General features: G+C 37.5%; 1 protein-coding gene across 1 annotated transcript in view; it reads left to right on the top strand.

Annotated features, from left to right (window-relative positions):
• The window catches only part of esrrgb (estrogen-related receptor gamma b), a 28,428-nt gene extending 9,679 nt beyond the window's left edge, over positions 1 to 18,749 (top strand). Inside the window, exons 4-7 of the mRNA XM_056445550.1 lie at positions 6,560 to 6,664; positions 7,013 to 7,195; positions 12,054 to 12,323; positions 15,828 to 18,749. Coding sequence (XP_056301525.1) covers positions 6,560 to 6,664; positions 7,013 to 7,195; positions 12,054 to 12,323; positions 15,828 to 16,072 — 803 coding nt within the window. The 3' untranslated portion in view covers positions 16,073 to 18,749. The remainder of the gene's footprint in view (positions 1 to 6,559; positions 6,665 to 7,012; positions 7,196 to 12,053; positions 12,324 to 15,827) is intronic.
• The last annotated feature ends 4,396 nt before the right edge of the window (positions 18,750 to 23,145 follow it).

Below are 23,145 nucleotides of genomic sequence, written 5' to 3'. Positions count from 1 at the left end.
ATCACACTTCAAATGTTAAAACATATAAATATATGCATATGTGTGTATTCAGTAGAACAGTAAAGGCACATAATATGTAAGATTTTTCCATCAGTAGAATGATGTTGTACAGTTTGCTGAAATAAGCATTTTTGACTAGTGAGATGGAGAGTGTTTTTTGTGTCCGTGCTAATTAGGGTTGGGCCGATAGACGATGTCATCGTCCATTGCCGATGCCTAATAGGCAACACGACGCTGAGCCGGGATCGCCGATCCTCCACCCCGCCCCCGTCGCAAACTCTCTCGCGGAAAATAAACACTCAGGCACTGTTTATACTAATATAACTTAATGTTAAAATGGCATTTTAGAACGAAAATGATCCACATCCACACCTTGTTTTACCTAGCATTTTTGAACAGCCCTCCATCCGCTGAAAACGCACATCACGTGAGCACACACACACACACACAGCCACACACACTGTCATGCGCTGGTCTGAGCTTCAGTGAGCAGTGCACGTTGGACAGTTTATCAAGGATGTACCGCTGGATCGAGTTTCACTATAGTTGTTAAACATCAGACATCCCAAGTCTCCTGGAAGTTCCGGGAGTCTCCCGCAAATGCATAGAGACTCCTGCAAACGAGAGAGAATCTCGCAGAAATCACGCGTCTTCCTCCCGGTCCTCAAATAAGTCTCGCACCCTTCTCACCTCTCACCACCGCATCCCTCCTCGTTCCCCCTCCAAATACCCCCCTTTCTCTCTCTCCGGCTGTACACATGACGTCGATGCAATCGCGATGTTTCACATTAGACATTGTACAATGCCAAATTGGTCAACATCGCCTAACCCTAGAGCTAATGGTGCCACACTCCCTCCATTTCTGGTTTTATATTAAACAGGGAAACAGCAGTGAAGCTTTAATATGTTGTGTGTTTTTAATCGACTGCACAGAGCAGCATTATAACAGAAGCCTTAAATGTGTTTAGTCTGATAAAACAGCACTGCTACTTCTCCACGCAATCACGAGCTGAAGAACCAGAAGTGGTGGACTGTGGCATAATAAAAGCTCTGCTGTTTTAGTGTTGCGTCCTGCTCGTCTTTCATCAGCAATTGCTTCAGTGTCGATTGCTTTAAGGTCTTGCACACTGAAGTCTGAAAAATTTCATGTGCGTTATTTTCGTATTCATATGTGAAAAATTTGTCCCGTAAACAATCCTTGCACACTGAATCCAATGCGTATTAATTAATCAATCATGAAAATACGCGAAACATTTCAGAGTCAGTTCAAGCATTCAAGCGTTCTCCTCTCTTCTCCAAAGTAGAAAAAGAAAGAGGAATAGGCTACATAGGGTGTTCATTTAATACTAGCCTACACAGAGAGGAAGGAGAGAGTTCTCCTTATCAAAGAGCTGTGCTCCTACGATTATCTCGAAATGCAAAGTTTATTTCAGGAAATCAGTGATATTTTGATACAGTGCTTGTGATACTTAACACATTCACGTATGTAAACTAATCTTGGACAGAGACTGCCAGTACCAATAGACGTTATAATAGATGGCTGCCACGTTCACGTATCGAACCAAGGGACCGAAAGCAGACCATGCTTTCTATTGTAATGTTTATGGGCAGTATGTCAAATGTATGGACACACACACCAAGCAGCAGCAGGGAGTGCTACACCAGTCACTGAATCCAGCATATAGCTGTCCGCCACATTCTGTCTTTATTTTATGCACTGTGTTTGTCATGAAGTTATCTGTGAATCAAGTGACTGCATTCTGTATTTAGCTTTTCGCTTGTATGGTGGCTCTGAACCTCTCAAAGTGCTTTTTTGGATGCAAAAAGCGGAAAAAATTTAACCCTGTTTGATTTTTTTTGTTTATGATGGACAAAAGTTTCGGATTCAGTGTGCAATAACCTTTAGTCTGCTTCATACCATGATAAGTGTTGAATACTTTAGCTCGTCATCAACATGATTTCTGTCCTGTAGGATGTAATGAAGACCACAACTCCCATAATTCCATACTTAGTCATAGCCTCATCAAAATAAACCTTTGTTTATTACTAATACACTCCCTCTAGTGGCAGTAGTAGAAAATGACATACTTTGCCTTTAAAAGAAGATTTTTAGCTGAAAGTAGATGAGTGCAGTTTGAGAATAAAAAAGCATACAGGCAAAATCAAATTAATTCCTGAATTGTCCCTTTAAATGTTTTTATTTTCACCGAAATCCATCAGGATTATTCTCATTATATTGTCATTACTGTAATAAAAATATTTTTTAATTAAGATAAAGATAAGATAAATGCATTTTAAAGAATTACAGTTTAGATTTTGATTTATTTTTAGGAAAAATAAACATTTTAAACGTCAATTGTGGTTGTAAATGCCCTTTAAATTTCCTAAAGAAGCACTCCACTTTTTTTTTTTTACAACTCTCCTAGAGTTAAACATTTGAGTTTTACTATTTTTGAATCCATTCAGCCGATCTCCGGATCTGGTGCTTTTAGCTTAGCTTAGCATAAATCATTGAATTGGATTAGACCATTAGCATCTCATTAAAAATGACCAAAGAGTTTCTATAATTTTCCTTTTAATAGCATGACTTTCCTATAGTTATATCGTATACCTTGGCTGCAGCAGGAGTAATTATATTTTACAGTACCTGAAACTCCCTAGTCCAGTAACAGCACTTCGTATTATCATTGCATCTGCTGCAAGCATCGTAAGGCAGCAATGTTGCCTGCTTATTATGCCAGAAAGAAAGTAGTTATTAGCCATTTCAGCTTAGAAAACAGCAACTATTCATTTTCCATCAGTCTTACAACTACAGAAGCGTCGAATAGCAAAATTATAAAACCTCTGTTAAAGGAATATGCTAATGGTCTAATCCGATTCAATGATCTATGCTAAGCTAAGCTAAAAGTGCTCCTGTCAGACTCAGAGATTGCCTGAAGAGACTCAAAACTGGTTAGATCTGTTTGTTTCTTGAGGAGTTTTAATACAAGCCTATTATGAGTGGAGTGTTTTTTTTAAAGCTTCACTAATTATGACGATTATATTGTTTGTTGCTATTTAATATTTGAGGTCAGCATTTTTATTGTCTGCACCAGAACGGAGCTGTTGTACCATTTGCTGCTTTATGCAAACAGATTGTTTAATTTCTTTCTTTTTTTGATGATGTGAGCAAGTTCTTGACAGGTTTTGTGAGGTTTTGACAATGGCACAATGCATTCAGCGCTGTATATTATTTGATATCTTTTGGTTTATTTTTCTGTGGAAGATTAAACACTCACATCATGGGCTTTTGGGAAACGCAGCTGTACTCTAGTGCTTTCATATACGCAGCCGTAAAACTAATAATTATATTCTTTTGAAAGTGAAATAGTCAGCAAATTGGCAAAGAGTGTTAGATTAGTGCAGGTGTGGAGCCGTATTATTGCTGCCCTCATTTTGTTTCAGTGCACCTGCTTTTTTAAAATGCTGCCAAAAAAAGTATAAAGGCAAACAGAAAAAGTTGTTTCTCGTTTCAATTGGCTGTTTATTTTAGTCCGTTTCATTATGCTTGTTCTACTTTGCAAACACGCTTTTTTTCCCTCATCCCAAATCTGCATTATTAGGAAAAACAATTACTTGTGTGATATACAAAAAAACCCACTTCTTTTGTTTTTATATAAAGCAAAATAAATTAAAGTAGTGGCCAAAATACTTCATATTTTTTTGTGTATTTTAGTGTATTTATATACTTTATATATTTATGCAATATTCTACACACACTTTATATATTTCCTCAAAATTCTACACACAATACCCCCCCAAAATATATATATATATATATATATATATATATATATATATATATATATATATATATATATATAAAATAAAAACCTAAAAAATCACATGTACATCAGTATTCACAGACTTTGTTGATGCACCTTTGGCAGCAATTACAGCCTCAAGTCTTTATGAATATGATGCCACAAGCTTGGCACACCTGTCTTTGGGAATTTTTGCCCATTCCTCTTTGCAGTACCTCTCAAGCTCTATCAGGTTGGATGGGAAGCGACGGTATACAGCCCTTTTCAGATCTCTCCAGAGATGTTCAATAGGATTTAGGTCTGGGCTCTGTCTGGGCCATTCAAGGACATTCATCGAGTTGTTGTGAAGCCACTCCATTGATATTTTGGCATTGTGCTTTGGGTTATTGTCCTGCTGGAAGATGAACCGTCGCCCCAGTCTGAGGTCAAGAGCACTCTGAAGCAGGTTTTCATTCAGGATGTCTCTGTACATTGCTGCATTCATCTTTTCCTCTATCCTGACTAGTCTTCCAGTTCCTGCTGCTGAAAAACATCCCCACAGCATGATGCTGCCACCACCATGCTTCACTGTAGGGATGGTATTAGCCTGGTGATGAGCGGTGCCTGGTTTTCTCCTAACATAACGCCTGGCATTCACTCCAAAGAGTAAAATTTTTGTCTCATCAGACCAGAGGATTTAGTTTCTTATGGTCTGAGGGTCCTTCAGATCCCTTTTGGCAAATTCCAGGCGAGGAGTGACCTCAGACAGAGTGACCATCGGGTTATTGATCACCTCCCTGACTAAGGCCCCATTTCCCCTGATCACTTAGCTTAGATGGCCGGTCAGCTCTAGTCCTGGTGGTTCCAAACATCTTCCACTGATAGATCATGCAGGCCACTGTGCTCATTGGAACTTTCAGAGCAGTAGAAATGTTTCTGTAACCTTCCCCAGCCTTGTGCCTCGAGACAATCCTGTCTCGGAGGTCTACAGACAATTCCTTTGTCTTCATGCTTGGTTTGTGCTTTGACATGCACTGTCAACCCTGGGACCTTATATAGACAGGTGTATGCCTTTTCAAATCCGGTCCAATCAACTGAATTTACCACAGGTGAACTCCAATTAAGCTGCTGAAACATCTCAAGAATGATCAGTGGAAACAGAATGTACCTGAGCTCCATTTAGAGCTTCAAGGCAAAGGCTGTGAATACTGATGTACATGTGATTTTTAAACTTTTTTTTTTTTATAAATTTGCAACAATTTTAAAAACTCTTTTTTCACATTGTCATTATGGGGTATTGTGTGTAGCATTGTACGATATGATATAATCCTGTGTCAGGGAGTAATCTTTACACATTCATTTATACAGTGTGTTAATATTATTGTACTTTTTGGTTGTTTTAAAGATTAATATATCAATTGTATTATTAATTTTAATATATTATAATAGGGGCGACATGGTGGCTCAGTGGTTAGCACTGTTGCCTCACAGCAAGAAGGTTGCTGGTTTGAGTCCCAGCTGGGCCAGTTGGCTTTTCTGTGTGAAGTTTGCATGTTCTCCCTGTGTTGGCGTGGGTTTCCACCGGGTGCTCCGGTGTCCTGACATTTTATCCTAATATGCTACTAACTCTGTATTTGAATGATTCTGAGGTTAGGGTTAGGGATTAGGTAGGCTAGGGCAATATTACAGCTTCATATCACACTACTCCAAAAAATTTATACTGGTAGCAAAATCTGATGGCTAGCATATTGCGTCATCAAAATGTGCTACCTATATTTTGAATGGGAGGTAGGACAATCTGACAAGGTAGGACTAATCGACAGAACACCGGTTTCCTCCCCAGTTCAAAGACATGTGCCATAGGTAATTTGGATGAGCTAAATTGCCCTTAGTGTATGAGTGTGCATGTAAGACTGTATGGGGGTTTCTCAGTACTGCGTTGCAGCTAGGGATGCAACGATTATAGATTTTGGTTGTACGATTATAGTCTGAGGAATAATCATGGTATCACAGTTTTCATGATTATTATGCATTCATTAATTTCAAAACACTAATTTTGTAAAAATCACATGAGAACTCTTTATATTTTAAAGTGTTATTTATTGCTGCTCAATAACCAATTAATACAGCACAAAGTAATAATAAAAACAAACACTAGTCCATTTCTCTGTGGACTAAATAAGTGAAAAAAAGTTTTTGGCATTTTAACATAAGTAATAATTTTACACTGAAAATAAATGACAGAACAATGAATGAATGAATGAATAAGAATAAAAAAAGATCTCTTGGGAGTAGAAATGTGTATATTCCATACAAAGCATGAAGCTGATCGCTGGAAGGGCATCCGCTGTGTTAAACATATGCTGGATAAGTTGGCGGTTCATTCCACTGTGGTGACCTCTGTTAATCAGAGACTAAGCTAAAGGAAAATGAATGAATGGGTGATTATTTATACATTGTTATAGCCATAAATTGATGACTTGGCAATAAATAAACAAACAAATAAAATATAATGCATCACTATGCTCACATTGACATACTTTTAATAATAATCACTTCTCAGCCTTGTCAAAATATGTCTAAAATGTATTTGTTTTTTGTTTTGTTTTATTAAATGATGTACATTGTAGTGTGTTATTTTTTAAACGTTACTTAAATAAATGAATAAATAAAAATGACATATATATTTCTGACACTTCAAACTGTTTTTAGATCAAATGATGGTATTGTCTCATCCCCGAATCGGCATTAATTTTCTTCTGTTTGTGTTTCTCCAGGTGTGCGTTTGGACCGGGTTCGAGGAGGACGGCAGAAGTATAAGAGGAGAATTGACTCTGATTCCAGTGTTTACCTCAGTGTGCCACTTCCTCACAGAAAACCAGGTAAAAAGTTCCACTTCATACAGAAACATCTGCAAACTATTCATTCATTTTCCTTGGCTTAGACGGTTTATTCATTAGGGGTCGCCCCAGCGGAATGAACCGCCAACCTATCCAACATATGTTTTACACAGCGGATTCCTTTCCAGCTGCATCCCAGTACTTGGAAATCTGCAAACTATTTACACTATATATTCTTGAGAATATAACGTGTGTCTGTTGTATTTTATCAGCATGATATGGTAGTATTTAACTTACTCTGCAAAGTAGTGTTTAAATTTTAATTCCAATAGGAGTGCAAACTTTTAATAACACAGTATAAGAAAGCTGCATCTGTTTGGGCTTTTTTAGTGTCCTGCAGCGCTCAAGCTGAAAATAAGGTGGTGACGCTTCTGCTGGGGGCGGAGCCAGAGAAGGTGTGTGCCATGCCTGACCCCGCCCTTCCTGACAGTGACATCAAAGCCCTGACGACCCTGTGTGACCTCGCTGACCGAGAGCTGGTGTTGAACATCAGCTGGGCCAAACACATACCAGGTACTGAGAAATATACATACACACACACACAAACACACACATACACCCTGTGTCTAGATATAGATAGATAGATAGATAGATAGATAGATAGATAGATAGATAGATAGATAGATAGATAGATAGATAGATAGATAGAGATAGATATAGATATAGATAGATAGATAGATAGATAGATAGACAGACAGACAGACAGACAGACAGACAGACAGACAGACAGACAGACAGACACATGCATCCACAAGCTCACATGAACAGACCCGCATATATGCACACACTCATAGACACAGTAACAATTATACACGCACACGTATGCGCACACACATATGTACACAGTAGGTGTTTATGTACACACACATATGAGCACACCCTTGTATATGCACACACGTATAGACACATTAACATTTATACAAACACACACACATACACGTGCTTTATCTGCTGTCTGTTTTGGACACAGAGGGGTGAAGTACTGTTAGTTCAGATGAGATTGGGAAAACAGCTGTGTGTTGCTGTCAGATACACACACACACACACATTCTGTCAAAAACACAAGATGCTTTCAGAGGTATTTGACAATATAAATATCATCCTTTATTCAAGACTTCAAGTTTTTTTGCAGCTCTGAACACCAGCGTTTATGTTTCTGTTGTGTGTTCAGAGATGCTCCTCTGCAGACCTCAGTTGTAACAAGTGGTTATTTGAGTTACTGTTGCCTTTCTATCAGCCTAAACCAGTCTGGCCATTCTCCTCTGGGATCAACAAGGCATTTGTGCCCACAGAACTGCCGCTCACTGGATATTTTCTCTTTTTCAGACCATTTTCTGTAAACCCTAGAGATGGTTGTGCGTGAAAATCCCAGTAGATCAGCAGTTTCTGAAATACTCAGACCAGCCCGTCTGGCACCAACAACCATGCCACGTTCAAAGTCACTTAAATCCCCTTTCTTACCCATTCTGATGTTCGGTTTAAACTGCCGCAGATCGTCTTGATCATCTCTACATGCCTAAATGCTTTGAGTTGCTGCCATGTGATTGGCTGATTAGAAACTTGTGTTAACGAGCAGTTGGACAGGTGTACCTAATAAAGTGGCCGGTGAGTGTATATGTGTGCCTGTGTGTGTATAATATATATATATATATATATATATATATATATATATATATATATATATATATATATATATATATATATATATATATATATATATATGTATATATATATATTATATACACACAGAGGTATTACATTCATTAAGTATATATATATATTTATTATTTATTTTTTTATCAAAATGAGGTAGTCCTCATCATCAAAGGTTTCATCAGATTCTTTTATAAATCTTATACAACAATGGCTCATTGCACACACACACACACACACACACACACACTAAACTGGTCAGCACCTGTTTTGTGTTGATACTGACCTCTGTAGTAATGCTTACAAAACAAACCACAAATCCAGGTGTGTGTGTGTGTGTGTGGTTCTACATAACATGAATATTATTTGTCATAGTTTTGTGCATCGGATTACAGTGTTTGGTAAATAAATACTATTAGTTCACATTTAAGCAGATAGAATGTGAGTGTATGTCACACACTTGAGGGCACACAATACAGATTTACAGTGTTTTTATATAATATTAATTAACCCTGAGTGCAAAAAATGTTTTAGAAATAAATATTGCAGATTTTTTGGTGACTAAAGTATTTTGGTTCAGTAAAAATATATAACATTACAGACATTTTGGCAGTAAAATATCAAACATTATAGTATTATTCTTGTTAAGTACAAATATCTAAACATGCTTAAAACTAAATAAATTTGCCCTGGAAATTAAACTATGCACGATGTAAGATCATTTATTTATTGCAGAAGGAGATTTATTCTGCTGATTTTGATAATTATCAAGTATAATTATGTAGGTGAATAATAACTTGTATTATTTCTCTAATTAATTTAATCAAATTAATTAACAATGGTTTACATTTACAGGTTTACAATTATTTTCTTGCATTGCAGTACTCATAACAAAAGAAAAATAATAGCAACAACAATAATAATAATAATTATTATTATTTTATCCCTTTTAAAACAGGTCGGCAATTTATGTGCTAATAATCTTAAGAAATTAAGTTGGTTTTTCAAATTAAAATGATTTCTAATTTATTTAAATTAATTTTAAAATTTTGATATTTAATAAAATATATATATTTAGTCAGTATTTGGGTTATCATTGTTTAACAGGTAATGCGGTGATATAAATCAGGTGAGGTGGAAAATGTATACATATCATAAAATGTCATCTATTTCCCATCTAATTACATATTATAATTAAATTTGCAGATATTTTGATAAAATTCTGACAGAAATACCGTTGATGTCAGAATTATTAGCCTCTCTTTGATTTTTTTTTCTCCCTTTTTTAAATATTTCTCAAATGATGTTTAACAGAGCAAGGAAATTTTCACAGTATGTCTGATAATATTTTTTCTTCTAAAGAAAGTTTTATTTTGTTTTATTTCGGCTAGAATAAAAGCAGTTTTTAATTTTTTAAATATCATTTCAAGGTCAATATTATTAGCCCCTTTAAGCTATATTTTTTTCGATAGTCTACAGAACCTACCATTGTTATACAATAACTTGCCTAATTACCCTAACCTGCCTAGTTAACCTAATTAACCTAGTTAAGCCTTTAAATGTCACTTTAAGCTGTATAGAAGTGTCTTGAAAAATATCTAGTCAAATATTATTTACTGTCATCATGGCAAAGATAAAATAAATCAGTTATTAGAGATGAGTTATTAAAACTATTATGTTTAGAAATGTGTTGAAAGAAATCTTCTCTCCGTTAAACAGAAATTGGGGAAAAAAATAAACAGGGGGGCTAATAATTCTGACTTCAACTGTATATACTTGATAAAAGTCTTGTCGTTGATCCCAGTTGTACAGTAAGAGCACTAAATAATAACTTGACTTTTAGTTGATCATTTGTAAAAGTGTCAAAAGGTTGATTTTTCAGATGAATCATCTGTTGAACTGCGTCCCAATCATCACAAATACTGCAGAAGACCAAGTGGAACCCGCATGGACTCAAGATTCTCATAGAAATCAGTCAAGTTTGGTGAGGGAAAATCATGGTTTGGAGTTACATTCAGTATGGGGGCGTGAGAGAGATCTGCAGAGTGGCCTCCACATCAAAGTTCCTGAAAGCAAAGAAGGTCAATGTACTCCAGGATTGGCCAGCCCAGTCACCAGATATGAACAATATTGAGCATATTTGGCGTAAGATGGAGGAGGCATTGAAGATGAATCCAAAGAATCTTGATGAACTCTGGGAGTCCTGCAGGAACGCTTTCTTTGCCATTCCAGATGACTTTATTAATCAGTGATTTGAGTCATTGCAGAGATGTATGGATGCAGTCCTCCAAGCTCATGATGGAGTCAGACACAATATTCATTCTGTTTCCACTGCAGCATGACTTTATATTCTATACTGGACATTATTTCTGTTAAGAAACAAGACTTTTGTCCAAGCAAAGTCAGACCTTTCTGTCCTAATTAAATAATTAAAAATCAAGACATGATCATATTTCATTTGGGTCAAATAAGTGTTATCTAGAGGCCTTTGCCTTTCATATAAGCCACTACTGATACCAAATGATCAAATAGAAGTCAACTTATTATTTGTTGTTCCTAAAACTTGGATAGGAGACAAGACTTCTGCCAGGTAGCGTGTAATATATATATATATATATTAAATAACAGAAGAAATCGATTTTTCACATTCAACCCAAGGCTTTATGTATGTGCATGTGTGTGTGAATTGAGCATATAGATGAGTGGTGTTTTGTGTTCATGTCAACAATGAATTAGTGTGTGTGTGTGTGTGCGTGACAACAGCTTTGTCTTTCCTCTGGCGTCTGAAGCTGGCTGTACGATGACATCATTGATTTAAACAGCTGGGTGTTTTTCACTGCCGTTGTTTAAGTGTCACGATGCCCCTTTGAATCTGTTAACATGTTACACAAATGTCGATGCGTAACTGTTCAGCTCTTGCTCGATCAGCGCAGAGATTCAATCAGCTAATGAACATGAGTCAGCTGATAAACATCACACCACTCCTGCGCCTCTGATCACTGCTGCTTTAATTAACTGTAGAGGAGAAGGAGAGATACTCAGCTGCCACTGACGCACACACACACATACATACAGTATAAACACACACATCACATGCAAACACAGACATTAATACACGTGCATCACACACAAGTGCAATACACACGCATACATCATAGAAAAACACGTGTTTACATATACACATACATATATATCATTCATTCATTTTCCTTCAGCTTAGTCTCATATTTATCAGAGGTCAACACAGTGGAATGAACCGCCAACTATTCCAGCTTATGTTTTACGCAGCGGATACCCTTCCAGCAGCAACCCACTACTGGGAAACACCCATACACTCTCAAATTTACACACACACACACACACACACACACACACATACACGATGGCCAATTTAGCTCACCCAATTCATCTATAGCGCATGTCTTTGGACTGTGTGTGGAAACTGGACCCACGCCAACACATGGAGAACATGCAAACTCAGAAACTGGCCCAATCGGAACTGCAACCAGCAGCGATGAACCAGATCATTATGTTGCTTTTATTTACATTTGAACCCAAACTTTAAGTCAGAATTTGTCAAGGGTATGAGTAATTTTGGGCTTGACTGTATATATGGTGTCTGAATAAATGTTTGTTGGGATATTTTGGTTTATTTAATGAATAAATTAGATGGGAATGTCTTTATTTTACTGATGTCTTTCCTCCGTCTCCGTGTCAGGTTTCTCCAGGCTCTCTCTGTCGGATCAGATGAGTCTCCTTCAGAGCGCCTGGATGGAGATCCTGGTTCTGCGGGTGGCGTTTCGCTCTCTGCCCTGCGACGACAGGCTGCTGTTTGCGGACGATTATATCATGGATGCGGAACAGGCCAAATGTGCCGGTCTGCTGGAGCTGCACACGGCCATATTACAGCTGGTGCGCAGATACAGATGCATGAGTCTGGAGAGAGAAGAGTTCGTCACTCTGAAGGCCATCGCTCTCGCTAACTCAGGTCAGACTCACATTCACACACACTGATCTCCGTGATCGATGTGTGATGCATTTTTAACATACAGTTGAAGTCAGAATTATTAGCCCCCCTGTATATTTTTTTCCCCAGTTTCTGTTTAACGGAGATAATATTTCTTCAACACATTTCTAAACATAATAGTTTTAATAACTCATTTCTAATAACTGATTTATTTTATCTTTGCCATGATGTCAGTAAATAATATTTGACTAGATATTTTTCAAGACACTTCTATACAGCTTAAAGTGACATTTAAAGGCTTAACTAGGTTAATTAGGTTAACTAGGTTAGGGTAATTAGGCAAGTTATTGTATATTGATGGTTTGTTCTGTAGACTATCGAAAAAAATATAAAGGGGCTATTAATTTTGACCTTAAAATGTTTTTATAAAAACAAATATAGCTTAAAGGGGCTAATAATATTGACCTTAAAATGGTTTCTAAAATAATTAAAAACTGCTTTTATTCTAGCCGAAATAAAACAAATTTTCTTCTTCAGAAGAAAAAATATTGTAGGAAATACTGTGAAAAATTCCTTGCGCTGTTTCAAGAGTTCACACTTAGCTGATGATTGATTATAAAGCTTGTTTGGCATGCTGTCACAGAAGAGAGCCCTGAGCTCAAAAGATCCTGGAGCCCGGGGCTCCCATTCGTTTGCAAGGCGAGAGGGGAGTTTGAGCTCAGGTAGATCTCGAGAACTCCTCTGCTGTAGTAGTAGCTAATGAACAGATAGTGATTGCTCTTAAGAGATAACGTCTTACTAGCAGCATGTCCATGGTGCTGATTTGGATTAGTCAATTAACTTAAGTTGCATGTTTTTGGATGGTGGGAGGAAAAAGAGGGGGGGGAAGCCCACGTGAGCACGGGGACAGCGTGTAAACTGTGCACAGAAACATCGGCTGGCTTGATAAGGACTAGAACCAGTGACATCTTGCTGTGAGGCAACAGTGCTAACCACTGGGCCACCGTACCACCCATTTAGGAAAGGAGGAGGAGTAGGGGTGGAAGGGGGGATTCTTCAAAATGAAGATGACTGTTATATGGAACTAAAGCTGAGGTTACACTAGAGTTTGTGTGTGCAAAATTCTGTCGTACGGCGATGCGAAAAAGGGGCGGGATTAAACAAGATGATTAGACATTAAAAAAAGCGAGCGATTGCACCATGTTTTAAATTTCTGTCCAGAGATGTCATGTTTTAATCCTCGATTGGTCTCTCGCAGTCAAGTGATGCGATTTCGCAGGTTACAGTTCACTAAGCTTGAACTTGACGCATGACCTTGCGTTTCCGGTCTGACGCATTCGCGTGTGTATGAATGGAAGTCTATGGGAGGAAAAGCCCAGTGTGACCGCAGCTTTAGGGTATTTATAGTGGCTTAGGAATCGTCGGATTGGTGAATCATAAATTGAATAATGCATGACCGCAAGCAATCATAAGCAGGTGATCCTCTTTAAATTAGTTAATAAATAAACTTCACTAAACATCATTTGGGAAATATCTGAGAAAGAAAACGTAATAATTTTGATCTCAATTGTATATGTATATGAAACAAATTTACATTTAAATATATATGCAAAAATAGAATTGTTCAAATAGTTTTTATGCATGTATGTGTTTATCATATAAAAGCACATTTATCTTATGTCAAAACTAACTTTAATTTATATCTGAATATATTAGTGCTGTAACGGATCACAAATCTCACAGTTCGGATCACATTAGGGGTTTTTTCTCACAGATTGGACCATTTTTCGCATCAGCCAAAAAGGGGAGACGACAAATGTTATTTTCTTTCCATTTAGTCCAAAAACAGCACTGTAAGACACTTTTGGTTTTGACAAACAGAACTTAGAACCTGTCATTTTATTACAATTAAAATGAAGAGATAATCAGCTGAATAATAATATAGTGTAAAACATTCACTACTGTGAAAAATTCACTGTTACTACTGTTGCTGATAATGCTGAATATAGAAATCGAACATTATAATTTGTACTACCTGTATTTATTTTTATTCTCATTTTCAATAAATGATTCAGTTATTCACTCATAACTTTGTTTCATTGCTAGATGGGTCATTTTTGAAGAATTATTCAGTGGCATATTTGTGATGGCTGGTTGTTGCCTCCTTTTGGTTACACAATGTAATTGCTGCCTACAACTTTCATTTTTGAGCGTTGTTAAATGCATATGATGGTGATTGTAATCTTTACCATAAACACCAGTGGTTTTATCTAAACTATAAACTGTTACCCCTGTACTTCTGTGTTATTTGACTGTTTAACTAACTCAGAAGACTAAAGACTCCATCTCTTTCTTGATTTTTGCATTTTTCTAACACAGATTTGAATGCAGCGATTAGAAGGATTAATAAACATATGCAAATCACCATCATTTATAATTTGTTGCGTGGTTGTTGAGATCCCGATCTTTTAATGATTAATCCTGCAGCTTACACTGAATACATTAATGCAGGTAAACAAGTAGTGACAGAAAACACCTTTAATAACCTAAGAAACCCACCACATGCCCAATAACCCACCACAACTTCTTCCGTCATCATTATATTTTACAGGAAAGCCTGAATGCTTTTTTAAATGATGCGAGAAGTGATCTCTCTGCGATCTTTACAAATTCAGGAGTAATCTACAAGTAAAAAAATAGTATGAATCCACGGGTCACGTGTGTTCCGATCCGTGTGTTGTGATGCATACGAATCACGGATCAACTGTGATATGTTACACCCCTAATCAACACATTATTTCAAGAGTTCACACTTAGATATTGCTTGACGCTGTTAGCAGGTTTGACATGCTGTCCCGGGAGAGAACCCTGAGCTCGGACATAGTTGAGCCAAGGGCTCCCGCCTGGTCCATAGAGCATGTGAGGGGAGTACGAGATCAGGTGGTTCTAGAGAGCTCCCCGTGGTAAAGGAGGAGAAGGGGTGGAAGGGGGGTTTCTTCGGAAAACAAAGTAGGGAGTAGTTCTAGCTAGGCTACTTATAGTGCGTTGGGATTAATCTGATTGGCTAACTAATGATTGTAGATGGGTGTCCAGCTCTGCAGTCAATCATATCACGTGCTCCTCTCGAAATTAGTTTGTGAAACTTCACTTAAATGTCATTCTGCGTTCATGAGTTGATATGTATTTATATATGAAAATTAAAGATATAAATTGTATATAGATGTAAATTAAAGCTTGTCATAAGGTCTATGTGTATTATATATTATTTATTTATTAGGGATTGTAATACACACACACACACACACAAACACACACACACACACACATAAAGCTATACAAAACTTTTTTTTTATTTTTTAAATGCTCCTGAATAAAAATAAAACTCATTTTAATATAAAATAAAGCTCATTCTGATTCTCATTTTGATTTCAACCAAAGCGTCTGCTAAAGGACTAATTTTGGATGCGATTACTCTTTGCCCAGCACTAGTAAATATCTGAAATCCCGGTTTACTTCCTCTCTCAGACTCGATGCACATTGAGGACGTGGAAGCAGTTCAGGGTCTTCAGGACGCCCTGCACGAGGCTTTGCTGGATTACGAGTGTGTGCATCACAGTGAGGACCCTCGACGGGCAGGAAAACTCATCATGACTCTTCCTCTCCTCCGCCAAACCTCCGCTAAAGCCGTTCGTCATTTCTGCAGCATCAAACAGGACGGACGCGTCCCAATGCACAAACTCTTCCTGGAGCTGCTGGAGGCCAACATCTGATCCGAAAGCCCAGTGGACCTGTCAGACTGAGATGACACGCCACCTCTCGCACACCGTTGGCTGAGGGAGGATTGGTCACAGATACAGGGGAAATTACTTAATAACACGGGATATATTCCATATGGATACAGTTGCATATGTAGTTGAGGTCAAAATGATTCACCTCCTGTGAATTTTTGTTTGTTTTCTATTTCAAATATTTCCCAAATGATGTTTAACAGAGCAAGGAATTTTTGACAGTATTTCCTACAATATTTTTTCTTCTGGAGAAAGTCTTATTTGTTTTATTTCGGCTAGAATAAAAGCAGTTTTTAATTTTTTTTAACCATTTTAAGGTCAATATTATTAGCCCCATTAAGCTATTTTTTTCTCAATTGTCTACAAAACAAACTATTATGTTTAGAAATGTGTGGAGAAAAAAAATATACAGGGGGCTAATAATTCTGACTTCAACTGTTGTTGAGGATGATCAATAATAATGTCAAAGGTATCAAATATACTGCACATGAAGAGACCACTTGAATGTTTTCTGGATTTACTCAGTTTGGTAGGTTTTGGGTTTGAGTAAACAGTTCATGTTTGTTTGTCTATAAAGGTCTGATAACATTTCTTACAGATATTTCAAACAGAAATATTGTCATTCAGAGAATTTTATCTCTAAAATGATTGAAAATCAGTGGTTATTAAGCCAAATATTGATTTCTTAAAGGTCTCGTGTAATTATTATTATTATTTTTTAATCTTAGTATTGGTAACTGCTTAGTTAGTGTTGGTAATCTGCTTCAACGTTGGTTTTGTGTTGTCTTAAAATAAATAAACCTCATTTATTTTTGTCATGTTGACCATTTATCAGTCACAGATGCTTCAGGACAAAACAAAAACAATGTTTTACTCAAACACATCTACAGTATACATTCATTGTAAATCCAGAAAACAGAATTTTCATGTGCACTACTGTTCAAAGGGTTTCATTTCGTTTTATAAAACAGAAATGAATGAAACTGATCAAAAGCGATGCTGAAGACATTTGTAATGTTACAAAATGTGCAACATCTTTCAAACGAATGCACATTAGACTGATTTCTGATCATGTGATGGTGAAGACTGGAGTAATGATGCTGGACATTCATTACTTTTCAAATATGTTCAGGAAGAAAACAGTAATAGCAGTCGGTGATGATCTTTTACAGTATTACTGGTTTCATTGCTTTTTCTTATCAAGTAAATGCAGCTTTGGAGAGCTGAAGAGACGAAACATAGAGTTGAAGACAAAATTATATTATTATTATTATTAAATTACTTAATAATTTAGTATGGGGCGATGCAGTGGCGCAGTAGGTAGTGCTGTCGCCTCACAGCAAAAAGGTCACTGGTTCGAGCCTCGGCTGGGTCAGTTGGTGTTTCTGTGTGGAGTTTGCATGTTCTCCCTGTGTTCGCGTGGGTTTCCTCCGGGTGCTCCGGTTTCCCCTGCAGTCCAAAGACATGCGGTACAGGTGAATTGGGAAAGCTAAATTGTCCGTAGTGTATGTGTGTGAGTGAGTGTGTATGGATGTTCCCCAGAGATGGGTTGCGGCTGGAAGGGCATCCGCTGCGTAAAACGTGCTGGATAAGTTGGCAGTTCATTCCGCTGTGGTGACCCCAGATTATTAAAGGAACTGAGCCGAAAAGAAAATGAATAATTTAGTAATTTTCAAAGGGGCTAATAATACTGACCACAGCAGTTTAATTAACAATAAATATAATAGGAAATACTGTGAAACATTTCCTTCACTGTAATGAATCCTTTGGGTAATAAATGGGTTCCACTCAATCGATTTGTTGGGACAACATGAAGGAATTGTTATCTTATTAGTTGTAACGATGGTTCATTACACTGTGGCGACCCAGGATTAATAAAGGAACTAAGCCGAAAAGAAAATGAATGAATGAATTAGTTGTTACAAATGGGTTGAACTTAAAACAATGAAAGGCTTGTACACACCGGGGCGCTTTTCACTCGTGTTTATCGTCAACGTTTTTGAAGATGTTTTTCTGCATTCAATCCCAGGTGATTTTCATCAGCGTTGAGCAGAGTGAACGCACAAAATGACCCGCTGACATTAGATGGCGCTTAGTGAACGTCATGTAAGTCAGAAAAGAAGAGAGAAATGAAACTCCCTATTAAATCCTATTCGCTACTCTCCACTCCTACTGACATTATTGTAGCTGCGGTTATCATTTAGCTCTTTGTGTTCGGACACAAATGAAAAAAAAAAAAAACAGCTCCACATTCATCTGCTTCTGTGCGTCATCTTCATTGAATGAAAGTGAAACTAAGATCGCCTCGGCTGTTTTGCACTTGAGCGCCTCCGCGTGGTGTTTACTTTAAGTTCAGCAGCTCCAGGCACGTGAACAAAAGCGCCAGTCTGATTGGTGGAGAAAACTAGTGGAATAAAAACAAGCATGAGGCGTTTTTTAAAAAAATGACGACTTTTACGCCTGGCGTTTTGCGTGTTGGTGTGCACGATCACAGTAGTGTCCTTTGTTTAGTCACAAGGCGTTGAATGTTTTGCAAAAAGCGCCCCGGTGTGAACGAGCGTTAAGTTGTTACTAAAAAACACCTCAAGAATAATGTTTCGGCTCATTTTAAATAAGTAATTTGAATAAACAGCAAACGTATTTTCTGCTAAACATCGCTTCATGGGAGATATTTGAAAGTAAAAACATAAACAAGTAATATTTAATATTTGTAATGTTTAATTTCACAACTAATAATTGTCTTCAACTGCGTATCTTCTGAACAGTAGTGAATCAGAGAGTTGCGGATAATAAAATACCACTCAATTAATGAAGAATATACTTCTCAAACTTGAAAACAAAGATGTTCATTGTTTGCATTTCTGTAACTTATTGAAGATAAATAGCATTTAATTATATTGAAGATGTTTTCCGAGCTTTATCTCAGTAGAACCTGTCAGTCTTGCCAAATAAATAACAATTGCTATTGACACTACTGAACAACCAGCCTGATCTCACAAGAAAACCTAAGTATGTTACGTTTTGTCAGTTTAGTGGCTAATTCAGTTGTACGAAAAGGTTTTATTATAAAGGAGGCGTGGCACCAACCCCACCCCTAAACCGAACTGTCATTGGTTGATGAGCAAATCGTACTGAATCGATTAGACCATACGAATTCATATGAATTAGCCAATAAATCAAAAACTTACGAATTACCGTGAGATTGTGTTGGAATAACTGCTGACACAATAATGAAAACATAACAAATCCACAGTGTTTGAGAAATATTCTGGGGTTTAAAAGAAATCACGTACAGACGATTGAGAGACTTGGCACTTTGGATTTAAGGAGTGACCTGATTAGCATAACAAATTCTACACTAATGAAGGATGATTGTCTCCATGTGCTCATTAAAATATATGAACAAAAATGGCTACTTTTGTTTTTTGCTGTTTTTAAGCACTTTTACTCATTAAACTGTAAAGTTCCTACTCAGTCAATGCCAGGAAAGCCATAGCAATATCTGTTTTCAGCCATTCCCAGACATGTGAAAGTATCTTTTGCAGCAATTATTGAATGTTTTAACAGAATCATTTTTGATTGATTCATCTTAAACTACAAAGTTCATCCAAAAAAATGAAAAATAAAGATTCTGTCATAACATTCTAGGGGTGAAATGTACAAGACTCACAGCTCGGAGCATATTATGGTGTTTAACAAGTAAACAGTATAAAAATAAAACACTTTTAAGTAATTTTATTTCAATTTAAAGGGGACCTGTTACGCAAAAATCACTTTTATACGGGGTTTAAACACAGTTGTGTGCAGCAGTTTGTGAATATAACCAGCTTCTAGTGATAAACATTCATTAATTCTATTTTTAATAATCACACTTGATAAAAACTGTCTGCAGAAACACTTCGGTTGGCATTCTCCCTTTATACGTGTCATCAGAGGGAAAAGGCCCCGCCTATTAGTGACCATCTCTCCCTCATTTGCATAAACACCCTGAGTGAGCATCAGCCCCGACATTAGTGATTTGAATCTGCCACTATGCTGACACATACGCATGTATAGCCCCGCCCTCTCTTCAAAAGAGCACAATCTCATTTAAATTTAAAGTGACAGGATGGCAGGATTTGGATCAAAGGCTAAAAGGGGCAGCTTCAAAGACTTATTAAACATTATCTGTGTGTTATTTTAAGCTGAAACTTCACATACACACTTTAGGGACACCAGAGACTGTTTATTTTACATCCTGTCATAAGGGGCATTTGTATTCTTCCTCTTTAAGTTTTAAAACTGTATTAATCCTGCCAAGGGGGAATTAAATTAGGACAGGAGCATCGCGACATAATTTATAAACTAAAACAATACAATAAAAAATATTAAAAACATCCCAGCATGCTTTATAATAAATAAAATATTAAATAAAACTCCATACATTACAAATAATAAGATTATAAAGCCACTTTCCGTGGTAGACTCGTACATGAATGTGTAAAATTGCATGCAGGTTTTTTCAGGTGCAGGTGATTAAGTTTAATCTGAAAGTCCCCAAGCGTGATGTCTACTCCATACGCATCAAACATGATCTATTTTACACCCCTGTTATTTACTCTCTCATGCTGGACTCTCTCTCTGAAGTATTTTCACATATATTTTACTATAATATCCAGCTCTGAATGTTGTCCGTCAGGCATTGTGATGGTCAGACAATAATGTTTACCATAATAAAGAAAAAAAGTCTCTCTGTATATGTGAGGACTTATCAATCTCTTCAGTGTTTGTCTGTTTAATAATGAACATTAAATCACTCTGCTAATGTTTCCCAGCATTTCCTACGTCCACAAGAGTCTCACTTCTTTGAGATTTTCACCATTTTGTTCTTGTTCGTGTTGCTTGTATGACGCTCTCATGAAAGTTAATGTACGTTTCTCTTCCCCCGATCTGTTGATTCTATGTCTTTCTTAAAAATAAAGGCTGAAATGTGACCTGAAGATGTTCAAAAACATCGTGAGTGTGTTTTCATCTTTGGTTTGAAGATTTTTTTTCCAGCATGTAAATCTGTTTGGAGAGCAAACACTGCTTACCTTCACAAAACATCACATCAGTTTGTGTTCAGGCACAGAAATGATCTAATTACATGATTTATTTGTGGATTATGGCCGTCTGATTGTTTTCTTATCAAATGAACTGCATGACAAACATAAACAAACGCACAGGCATGTATTTGACTTCCATCACTGAGGGATTAGTAGATATTCTTACACCATAAAATAAATAATGTCTGTAAAGGCTTTGCACCAGCGTTCTGGTTTGGTTCCTGGGTTGTCATGTGGGTGCTGTGGTGTTTTATGGTGTCATGCTCAGGTTTCCCATGGGTCATGGGATTTTAAAGAGCCCGTATTATGCATTATAAAAGGTCATATTTTGGTTTTGGGGGTCTCTAACAACAGGCTGATATGCATGCAAGGTCAAAAGACACTTTCCTTGTCTTATAATATGGTTTTATTATTTATTATTATTATTTATTATTATTTTATTATTTATTTATTATTAACTAATTATCCCAACGACTCCCATATAATTTGTTCAGCGATTCAGTTTTTCCCAAACCGCTCCTTGGTGTATCAAAGAAGGCGGGTCGATCGGTAAAATCAATTGGGTTCAGGGAAGGAGGAGGGTGGGTCGGCCGGCCGCCCAGTCAATCATTCAGCCAGTGGGACAGACAGACGTTGGTTCGACAGCGGCCTCTGGGGGATTCATGCGAGAACAGCGCGGGCGCGAACGGCACTCGTGGGAGACGTCCAAGAAGCCAAAAGGCGCACACAGCGGCCTCTCGCGGATTCGCGAAAACCAAAAACTGCAAAAATACGTACCTCCCGGGACGTATTTCGTGGTCTCCAGAAACGTCCTCGGGACTACGTTTTCAGAATGAGCCTGGGTTGCGTTTTTAACAGGTTTTAAACGTGATATGGGAATAGCCCCATAAAGATTTAACCTCAGCGATACAGTACAAGTCGCGTGGAGCGATTGCAAGACACACAATTAAATACATATTTTGCAAGCTAGAGAAAACAAAGTGACAACCATTTTAATCACACTTACAGGTTGTGATCCGGAGGAAGAAGAAACTGGACCATATGAAGTGTGATTGACCCTGTTAAAGTCTGACAAAGCCCCATACAGTAATACTCTTTGGTGCTGATCCTTCCTTTAATAACAAACGGCCAGTGAATCTCATGTCGCAGGGTAGGTTATTGTGTTTACAAGTGTCAACGTGAAACTTTTGTTCACGTGCCTGGAGCTGCTGAACTTACAGTAAACACCACCCGGAGGCGCTCAAGTGCAAAACAGCCGAGGCGATCTTAGTTTCACTTTCATTCAATGAAGATGACGCACAGAAGCAGATGAATGTGGAGCTGTTTTTTTTTTTTTCATTTGTGTCTGAACACAAAGAGCTAAATGATAACCGCAGCTACAATAATGTCAGTAGGAGTGGAGAGTAGCGAATAGGATTTAATAGGGAGTTTCATTTCTCACCATTTTAGCATGACTCCATGTGTGCTTTCATGTGTCTTGCACTAAGGAGAGGCTTCCATTGGGCCACTCTGCCATAAAGCCCCGACTGGTGGAGGGCTGCAGTGATGGTTGACTTTCTACAACATTCTCCCATCTCCTGACTGCATCTCTGGAGCTCAGCCACAGTGATCTTTGGGTTCTTCTTTACTTCTCTCACCAAGGCTCTTCTCCCCAATAGCTCAGTTTGGTCGGAGGGCCAGCTCTAGGAAGACTTCGAAACTTCTTCCATTTAAGGTGTAGGAATGAAAATGATCATATGCATTTGCAACAAAGAAGGCTCACACAAGTTCCAAAGGTAGACGCTGATCAGATGTGTCTGATTTACTATAGATGCTGATCTTAGGTTCTTCCTTCAGAGAGAGGTTTTTTCTGAGCATGAGAGATCATTGAGATGCGGCTGTGATTTTCTGTCTATGGATAATCAAGCTAATCGATGCAGATGAATTAAGCGCGTGTCAGACAGCTTCACCTGCATCATTTCACAGCCCATC

Source organism: Danio aesculapii, chromosome 20, assembly GCF_903798145.1.
Source record: "Danio aesculapii chromosome 20, fDanAes4.1, whole genome shotgun sequence".
NCBI classification, from domain to species: domain Eukaryota; kingdom Metazoa; phylum Chordata; class Actinopteri; order Cypriniformes; family Danionidae; genus Danio; species Danio aesculapii.
Note: the sequence above shows the minus strand (reverse complement) of the source record. Positions and strands in the feature narration are given on the sequence as shown.